The 10,254-nt window shown below is 47.1% G+C and overlaps 1 protein-coding gene across 1 annotated transcript in view; it reads left to right on the top strand.

Annotated features, from left to right (window-relative positions):
* The window catches only part of LOC116353309 (retinitis pigmentosa 1-like 1 protein), a 34,096-nt gene extending 24,382 nt beyond the window's left edge, over positions 1-9,714 (top strand). Inside the window, 5 exon segments of the mRNA XM_031787593.1 lie at positions 1-4,143; positions 4,438-4,854; positions 5,089-5,556; positions 5,901-6,095; positions 6,632-9,714. The exon segment at positions 1-4,143 is cut by the window's left edge and continues 1,110 nt beyond it. Of these exon segments, the coding sequence (XP_031643453.1) occupies positions 1-4,143; positions 4,438-4,854; positions 5,089-5,556; positions 5,901-6,095; positions 6,632-7,840 (6,432 nt within the window). The 3' untranslated portion in view covers positions 7,841-9,714.
* The last annotated feature ends 540 nt before the right edge of the window (positions 9,715-10,254 follow it).

The raw sequence follows: 10,254 nt of genomic DNA, 5'->3' as shown, positions 1-10,254 counted from the left end.
GGGACGGAGGGAGAGGATACAGGGAAGGAGGGAGAGGTAGAGGTTGGAGAGAAAATAGAGGAAGTGGAGAAAGACGAGAGAGCAGCCAGTGTCCTCTCAGCCAAATCCTTCTCTTCAGTCAAGGGCAGGACCTCCAGAACCTCCCAGAAGTCTAAGGCCTCAGAATCCCTTGCAGACATGGAGGAACAAATGGAAGAACCGATGGAGGGAGAAGAGAAAGAGGGAGAGGTAGAAGATGGAGGAGAGCAGAGAGTAGCAAGCATTATGTCAGTTAAATCTAATCTCTCAGCCAAGTCCAGCAGATCTCATACATCTACCTGTAGCAAAGCAGATGGGTCCACCAAAGCTTCAGAGAGGGCATCGTCTCCCAGATCAGAACCAGACGTCGCTGAGGATACAGGAGCAGCAGAGTCAGAGGAGAGAGGAGCCAGTGTCATGTCAGCTAAAACTAACACTTCAGCAAATTCCAGCAGATCCCATAAATCTACCAAAAGTCCTAATGCTGGGGCTGCTTCTGCCAGCTCTGAAACACCTGACGTCACTGCTATTGAGACAACAGGTGAAGGTGAAGAGGAAGAAGTGGGAGAGAAAACAGAGGAGAGGTTAGAGAGCTCCATGTCTGTTAGATCTAACCTCTCAGCAAAGTCTCGTAGGTCCTGTAAGTCTACAGGCAAAGCAGAACAGGTCCTTTCCGCCAACTCACCAGAGGTACCAGCTACTGAACCTGAACCTACTGGAGAGGATGAGGGAGAGGAGAGAGCAACGATCTCCACGTCTGTTAAATCTAACCTCTCAGCCAAGTCCAGCAGGTCTCATAAGTCAACCTGCAGTAGGAGTATTAGAGTTGTTTCTCCAAAACCAGCAGCGAGTGAAACTCTAGTCAACGATCCAGCAGACGCGGATGCAGTGGGTGCATTGTCAGCTAAAACCAATGCTTCAGCAAAGTCCCGTAGGTCTTGTAAGTCTACAGGAGATGATGAGAGAGGGGAGAGAGAAGCTAGAGCCACGTCAGCTAAAACGAGGGCTTCTATCAAGTTCAGCAGGACCCACAAGTCTGCCTGTAAAGCTGCCTCTACAAAGCCAGCCGCATGTGAAACTCCTGTCAACGATCCAGAGGAGAAAACAGAGGAAGAGAAGACAGCGAGTGCATTGTCAGCTAAAACCAGTGCTTCTGTCAGATCTAGCAGTTCTCACAAGTCTACCTGTAGTAGGAGTGTTAGGGCTGAGACACCGGTTGCTAAAGACATCCCTGCTATTGAAACAACAGAGGGAGATGAGAATGGATCTGCTGCTGCCGGAGAAACAGAGGAGAGACCATCGAGCGCCATTTGGGATAACAATAATGCCTCAGTGAAATCTAGCATATCTCACAAGTCTACCTGCAGCAAAGCAGAACGGGCCCCTTCCTCCAACTCACCAGAGGTGCCAGCGACTGAGCCTGAACCTACTGGAGATGATGAGGGAGAGAAGAGAGCAGCAAGTGCCACGTCAAAGTCCAGCAGGTCCCTCAAGTCTACCTGCAGTAGGAATGTCTGGGCTGAGACTCCGGGGACTAAAGACATCCCTGTTATTACGACGACAGGGGGAGAGGAGATGGTTGACGATACAACTGCTGCTGGAGACACAGAGGAGAGACCGCCGAGCGCCATCTCAGCTAAAACCAGTGCTTCAGTCAAGTCCAGCAGGTCTCATAAATCTACCTGCAGCAGGAAGGCTGAGAGTCAAAGATCTCAACCAGCCGATGTCCCTGTTATTGAAACAACAGGTAGAGACGAGGTCGGAGAGGAGAAAGAGAGAGCAGACAGTGTCATGTCAGCTAAATCTAACGCTTCAGCAATGTCCCGCAAGTCTAACAGGCCCACCTGTAATGGAAGTAGTAGAGCAGTCTCTCCAGTGGCTCAAGATGTTCCTGCTATCGAGACGACAGGTGGAAAAGAACCGAGAGACAAATTCACCGCCTCTGTCAAGACCAACAGGTCTCATAAGTCGTCCAGTGGTAGGAGGGCTGAAACTCCAACTGCAGAACAAGCTGATGTTAATGAGACCACCGGAAGGGACGAGAAGGGAGAGGGGACAGAGAGACCAGCGAGTGCCATGTCGTCTAAATATAATGCTTCAGCAAAGTCCAGCAGGTCTCACAAGTCCACCTGTAATAGTGGAAGTGCTAGAGCGGTCTCTCCAGCACCTAAAACAGCAGACGTCCCTGCCATTGAAACAACAGGGGTTGACAGGGAGGGAGAGAAAACAGAGGAGAGACCAGCTTGCGCCATGTTGTCTAAATCTTACATCTCAGCTAAGTCCAGTACATCTCATACGTCTAATGGTAGTAACAGAAGTACGTTTCTGCACCTGAAAAAAGAGAGAGGTGAGAGAGGTGTTAGACCTGCCCCCAGCACTACAGGAAATGACCTTGAGACAGGCAGTGTGAAATCTGCAATGAGCACAAAACCCAAAAGAAACGCAGATTCCTCCACCAGACCCCTCTCCACAGCATCACAGGCCAATGCTAAATCCACCAATCAGACACCGCCTGCCACCACCGAGACCAAAGAGGAGTCTCAAAGTCATGCCACGAGCCGACCTGCCAGCACGGCTGCACACAGAGATGATGATGTCAGAGATCATGTCACAGAGAAGAAAGCTCCCAGCGTACATTCTAAGAGCCCTGCTAAAGCAGAAGGAGACTCAAGAGCGGCTTCCTTCGCCCGCTCCACCAGGTCAAAGGTGAAAGTTCAGAAGGCCAGCGAGGCCCAGGACGATGAGATGCCAGAGACAAGGGCCTCCTTCCTGCAAGTGAAAGGTCACAGGGTCAAAGCTCAGAGTGACACGGACAGCGTTCACTCCGTGAAAACCTCCAAAACGGATAAGATTGTGATAAAAGGGAATTCCAAGCCAAAGTCGGCCCAAGCGGGAAACCCTACCTCCCAGTCCTTCAATCCCCCTGAGGGCTCCAGACCCGCCATCCAGCTGGGTACGGCCAGCGTCAGCGATAGCCTCCTCTCCCAGTCCCAGTCTGCAGCTGACCTGCTCAGGGGGAACATGGCCGCCTCGCGCCTCTCCAGCCCTGCAGGGTCAAAGGTTAGCATCCCTGATAGTGGGAAGAGTGGGAAGAGTGGGAGTAGCCAGAGGAGGAGGAAGCTCAAACAGGAAGAGGCGGAGCTAGAGGAGCTGGGTCCCCTCTGTCTGCCCAAAACCTCACCCAATGACATTGTCAGTGATTGGCTGAGAGGCATCCCTGCTGACAGCGGCATGGATAACCCTGAAGATGAAATGAACGAGGGAATTGAAGAGACAGAAGTAAAAAGAGAGGAAGGAGATGAGAAAGGAGGGGAAACAGAGGGACAAGGAGGAGAGGAGACTGAGGAGAAACAAAAACCGATTGAAACTACAGAAATGGAGCAGGAGAACACGGCTGAAACAGGACAACAGGAAGAGGAAGAGGAAGAGGAGCAGGAGAACATGGCTGAAACAGGACAACAGGAAGAGGAAGAGGAGCAGGAGAACATGGCTGAAACAGGACAAGAGGAAGAGGAGCAGGAGAACACAGCTGAAACAGGACAACAGGATGAGGAAGAGGAGCAGGAGAACACGGCTGAAACAGGACAAGAGGAAGAGGAGCAGGAGAACACAGCTGAAACAGGACAACAGGATGAGGAAGAGGAGCAGGAGAACATGGCTGAAACAGGACAAGAGGAAGAGGAGCAGGAGAACACAGCTGAAACAGGACAACAGGATGAGGAAGAGGAGCAGGAGAACACGGCTGAAACAGGACAACAGGATGAGGAAGTAAAGAAGGCTGCCCGGCAACCAGAAGAAGAGGGAGAGGTGAAAGAGGAAGAGGAAGAGAGGGGAGAGGAGGAAGAGGAAGCAGCAGTGGGGGAGAAGGAGAAGAAAGATAAAGAAGAAGAGGAGGTGAAAAAAGAAGAAGAGGGGGAGGTGGGAGCAGAAGAGGAGGGAGAGTGCTCTGAGTGTGCTGACTGCTGCCCCTACCCAGCCCCACCCAACAATGACATCAGTTCTCCTTGTCATCGCCACCTGTTCCTCAGTAGAGAGTCAGAGCTGCCTTGGAGCTGCCACTCATCTGTGGCAGTAATGAAGGTTTTACTGAACCCTACACTGGGCCGATGCAGCTCCCTACCCGAGGTATTTCCTGTTTCTAGACTTTTACTTACATACTTTTACTTCCCAGTGAGCATAAGATGTTAAAAACAGATATTTTCAATGTCTTTTAACTTACATGTATTTTACTCATAGGGTAATATACGTTACAGTATAGTTTTACTTATATATTGTATACTAATAACTGTTATTATTTGCAAACTTTTATTGTCATGTTCAATTGGTTTGTATGACTTTCAGGGGGAGAATAAAACAATTTTTTGATATGATTTACAGTATTCCTAATCCTTATTTCTCCCGCCTGTCTCTTTACTCCAGATAAGTCCAGTGTACGGACGCAGACTGAGCTCCTCTGCTAAAGGTCTGCTGGACTGTCTGGCCCAGCTGCAGCTCATCGACCCACCCCCTTCTCCAGCTGCAGCCCCAGGCCCTGACCGGGATCAGCGGTACCAAGAGGTCATGGATATACTAGAGTCACTGTGGCTGTCTAAGCCTGACCTCGAGAAGAGGAAGGAGGGAGAGACAGAGGAGAAGGAGAGGCTAAAAGATTCTGGTGTGGACCTGAGCAGCGGCTCAGCAGGGTCTGGGGGTTCTGGGAAGACCAGACCAGATGAAACAGCGGGTGACATCGCTCTCATAGCGAAGGGAGAAGGAGGGGAAGGAAGAGGAGAGGGGGAGACAGACGGAGGAGGAGAGGGAGAGACAGACGGAGGAGGAGAGGGAGAGACAGACGGAGGAGGAGAGGGAGAGATAGATGGAGGAGGAGAGGGAGAGATAGATGGAGGAGGAGAGGGGGAGGTAGGAGAGGGAGAGACAGATGGAGGAGGAGAGGGAGAGATAGATGGAGGAGGAGAGGGAGAGATAGATGGAGGAGGAGAGGGGGAGGTAGGAGAGGGAGAGACAGATGGAGGAGGAGAGGGAGAGACAGATGGAGGAGGAGAGGGAGAGACAGATGGAGGAGGAGAGGGAGAGACAGATGGAGGAGGAGAGGGAGAGACAGATGGAGGAGGAGAGGGAGAGACAGATGGAGGAGGAGAGGGAGAGACATATGGAGGAGGAGAGGAAGCACCATCAGCAGAGCTGCTTTCAGACGCGGCTACCCCAGACATCGCCATCCAAGTGCGGAGCAGCCCAGGGGAGGATGAGTCGGCCCCAGAGTCGCCCCCAGGGACAGGTGAGATGCTGCAGACCCTTGAGAGACTCAAAACCCCAGGGAGCCCATCCTCTTCAGACAGCACAGCCTACAAATCCCCCACTGACACAGAGACAGACACCCCGGAGGACACCCCCAGCTCAGGGACACCCCCATCAGTCCAACGACCGCTGCTCACCAAGCGTATCTCCCAGGACCCTGACCCGGTCTGGGTTCTCAACCTGCTGAAGAAGCTGGAGAAACAGTTCATGACCCACTACGTGGACGCCATGGCCGAGTTAAAGGTACTGATACAACAATATCAGAGATATTTTCAAGATACAGTAAATCACTTTTAAAATACAGTAATACATCATATCGGATGTATTTCTGTATTATGAAGGATATGCATCTTGAAAACATTTTCAGACCTTATCAACAATGGACTAATGAAACCAATACCCAAAGATAGTTTTTTTTCACCTTTAATATCATGATCAATGGTGCAGAAGTTGTTGTTGGAGTGATACAACAATAATAAAAACCACAACAACAAACACAACAGCATTAATAATTAGAATCATCATGAAAATCATAAATATATATATTTTTTATAAATACTCTGGATAATACTGTTGTGTTTGTGAAGGTACGTTGGGACCTAGACAACAATGTGATGTTGGACACTATGATCACTGAGCTGAGAGACGAGGTGAAGAAGAGGATCCAGATGAGCATTGATCGTGAACTAAGGAAGATTCGGGGACGGGCGGGCCGGGGGCCGCGACCCCCTAACATGTCCCGGGAGTCAACCGTAACAGACCAGAGGAGGCGGAGGTTGAAGGTGAGAGGGGCCAGTTAGTGATATTTTATTTGAACAGCTTTAAAACAAACTTTTAGTAAATGTATAGATATTTTGGCAGTGAATGTACAATGAATGCTGGCATGCTGATCCACAAGAATTCCATTCATTGCGCTAATGCTTGTTAGCAATTTCCCTAACGCTAGTTAGCAATTTCGCTAACGCTAGTTAGCAATTTCGCTAACGTCAGTTAGCAATTTCGCTAACGCTAGTTAGCAATTTCGCTAACGTCAGTTAGCAATTTCGCTAACGTCAGTTAGCAATTTCTCTAATGCTCGTTAGCAATTTCCCTAACGCTAGTTAGCAATTTCGCTAACGTCAGTTAGCAATTTCGCTAACGCTTGTTAGCAATTTCATTAATGCTAGTTAGCAACTTCCTACATCTTATTCTGGGTAAGTAGAAAAATCTTGCACTATCCATTTAAAACATAGTGTTTAATTCCTACTTTATTGTCAACTGTAGAATCTATTGCTTTATTTTAAATACACTCCTAATAAAGTTTAACTTTGCTTTAAAGGTCATGAAGGTCCAGTCGGTAAACGAGAGTGATGGAGAGCAGGGTTCAGGCGATGTTAGCGACCAGCGCAGCGAGGACGAGTACTGTCCCTGCGACGCCTGCATACAGAAAAAGGCGGAGGACAAGGCAATCAAAATGGAGGCTGTGGTTGCCAAGGCGCCGGTGATGATGGCGTTTGATCTGCGTAAGATCCTGCAGATGAAGAAAGACCCAGAGTCTCTGGCGCCCCCTAGCCCCACACAGGGGAAGAACAATGACAAACTGGAAGAGGAGGAGGAGGAACAGGTTGGGAATCTAGAGGTGGTACACGAAGACGAGGAAGAGGAGGAGACAAAGGAGGATATTATACCAACTGTTATAGAGGAAGATATCTCTGAGAAAGAAGAGGAAGGAGTGACTGGGGGAGAGGAGGGAGAGGAGGAGGGACAGGAGAGTCACAGAGCTGAGTCTCTGATGGGTGAAGTAGGGGAGGAAATAGCTGAGGAGATAGGGGCTGAAGAACAGGAGGAGGATGGAGTGGTAGAGGGAACTGAGGATGAGGAGGAAGAGGCAGGGGAAGGAGAGACGGGGTGTGAAAGTGCAGGAGAAGATGGTGTGGAGGGGGCGGACACTGGAGAGGGGGAGGAGTTAGTAGAAGGGGAGGAGGAAGAAGCAGGGGAAGCTGAAGCAGGAGATCAGGAAAAAGATGGAGGAGATGAAGCAGGAGATCTGGAGGAAGCTGCAGGAGATGAAGAGACCGGAGTAGCGGGAGAGACAGAGGGAGAGGGAGAAACAGGCGGAGAGGAGGAGACTCCTGAGGAAGAAACAGAGGGTAATGTGGGGGTGTCAGCAGAGGATGAGGAAGAGGGAGGAGAGGAGGAGGTGCAGTTGAATGCTGTGGCGGAGTTTAATCCTGAAGACGAGGAGGGTGAGGAGATGGAGGGAAATAGAGAAATCCCTCTGATCCACCAGATGACCAGAACCTCTGTGGAGTCCCAGCCAGGATCAATGGAGAACACAAACCCGGAGCCCAGGGCATCAGACCCAGTTTCACAAATGTTCTCCTTAACCCTGATAGAGCCCAATGAAACTGTCTCTGATGGACACCAGATGGCATCTGCGGGGGAAGGGTCAGGGGGGAAAGGCCAGAGGAGGAGCCGATCTCCAGCCAGAATCAAACGCAGGAAACCAAAAGAGAGCGACATAGAACTGGATGTCCTAGATCTGTAACCCTCACAGGACATAGAACTGGATGTCCTAGATCTGTAACCCTCACAGGATAGACTGAGTCACAGAAAGCACTTTATAATCTCCTCTCTGAGTTAGGAATATCTATATGGGAGGTAATGCACAGGTTTCTGCCAGGTCAGAGTGGCATATACTCATTATTTTAATAGAAGGGTTTAACTGAAACTTGGAACAATCATAGTATTGTACAAACCATAAGATATCATGTGAAATGTACATTTGTATATTTCAAAAAACAAATTATATGTATGTATGATTTTATTTTCATGGAGGGGTATATATACACTCTACTGTATGGAGGGGTGTATATACTCTACTGTATGGAGGGGTGTATATTCTCTACTGTATGGAGGGGTGTATACACTCTACTGTATGGAGGGGTGTATATACTCTACTGTATGGAGGGGTGTATATACTCTACTGTATGGAGGGGTGTATATACTCTACTGTATGGAGGGGTGTATATTCTCTACTGTATGGAGGGGTGTATATACTCTACTGTATGGAGGGGTGTATAGTTTGGGTTGTTGTGTCAGGAGATGTGACCAGAGGTTCCCAGGTATTTAACCATGTGGGACGGTATAATAACAGAATCTACTCAGGACTTTAACCAATGCTTTACTGGCACCGTGGTGACAGGAGAGTGAGACGAGAGAGAGATAATATGTTTTCAAGATACAGTAAATCACATCATATCGGCTGTATTTCTGTATTTTGAAGGATACGCATCTTGAAAACATTTTCAGACCTTATCAACAATGGACTAATGAAACAAATACCCAAAGATAGTTTTTTTTCACCTTTAATATCATGATCAATGGTGCAGAAGTTGTTGTTGGAGTGCCTGACAGAGAGGTTGTTTTATAAGGCGTCTAGATGTATTGTTTATCTTGAATATATGAATGTATTCATGTTTGGTATAGATATAGTGGACGTATGTATAGATATAGTGGACGTATGTATAGATATAGTGAAACAGGGTGGACATGTTGTTTAGAACAAAGCATCTGTATATGCAGTTGTAGAAAAATATATTGTCACTTTTTGCACTTTTTAAAAATAATTCCATAATTCTTCTAGAATAAGTTGAAACAGTCCAATAACTCTTCTTGAACCATTCCTTGTCATATTGGGGTCGTTGTCCTGCTGGAAGACACACAACCTTCAATGGAGACCCAGTTTGTAGACACTGAGTTGAACCATTCCTTGTCATTTTTGAGGTCGTTGTCCTGCTGGAAGACACACAACCTTCAATGGAGACCCAGTTTGTAGACACTGCGTTGAACGTTGGACTACAAAACACCTGATAATGGGATGATTCCACGATGCCTTGCGCACGTTCACGGGCCCCAGGACCAGCGGCAGAAAACCAAGTACTACCTCTGGGGCGCTTTATTTTCTGTGTCAATTTGAGTTTAGAAAAATAAAATTGGTTCAACAATGTTGAACATCTAATAACAAGGAGTGGAGAACAAACATTTGTATTTTTTTCAATTTTAACTAATTTCAGAAGAAATAGGGAACTAATTTAAGAAAAGTGCAAGGGTGCCAATATATTAGTCCGCAACTGAAGAAAAGCATATGTATGTTGTAACATATTATTCTACAGGGTTGAAACTGAGATGTGCACCATGATTCTCTCAGGCTCTGACTACAAGGGGTCCTATGGTTTAATAGTTTATAGTCAATCATAAAGTCCTATTGGTAGGTGCTGTGGGATATGTCTATGCTGCTATTGGTCCGTTCGGCTGTCGATCTTCTTCTGTGACATCACCTAGAGAACACCATGTAAAGTCTCAAACAACATTTTGAATGTATTTTATTGTATAATTATTTGTGAAATTAAATGTTTTTAAACTCAATTCTGTTTAGTTGAAATATATTGCTGCTTAAAAGTGCCATGCATCTCATTTCCACTAACTACACCATTTCAACTCTTTTGTAAAAGCATCTAGTTCAGATAAATACTTGAACTCTTTTGGAAAGACTAGTTCAGATAAATACTTGAACTCTTTTGGAAAGACTAGTTCAGATAATGCCCTATACAACAACTATTTATGAGTAGTTCTTTGTTTAAAGTGGGACTGACAAATAACCTTAATAGGTTGTCCTCGGGGACAGTAGATACAGTACATACAGTACACACAGTAGATACAGTACACACAGTACATACAGTACACACAGTACACACAGTACATACATTTAAAGCATGTGACAGTGATATCACAATAAAGTCATACTTATTTCCATTGTGATCCATTTAGATTCTGTGGTCCATAAAGAGTATGTATCGTGTGTGTAGTGTGTGTGGTGTGTATAGTGTGTGTGGTGTGTATAGTGTGTGTGGTGTGTATAGTGTGTATAGTGTGTATAGTGTGTGTGGTGTGTATAGTGTG

The sequence above is a fragment of the Oncorhynchus kisutch genome, linkage group LG14, assembly GCF_002021735.2.
Source record: "Oncorhynchus kisutch isolate 150728-3 linkage group LG14, Okis_V2, whole genome shotgun sequence".
Classification (NCBI taxonomy): Eukaryota; Metazoa; Chordata; class Actinopteri; order Salmoniformes; family Salmonidae; genus Oncorhynchus; species Oncorhynchus kisutch.
This window is presented reverse-complemented; position numbering and strand designations above follow the sequence as displayed.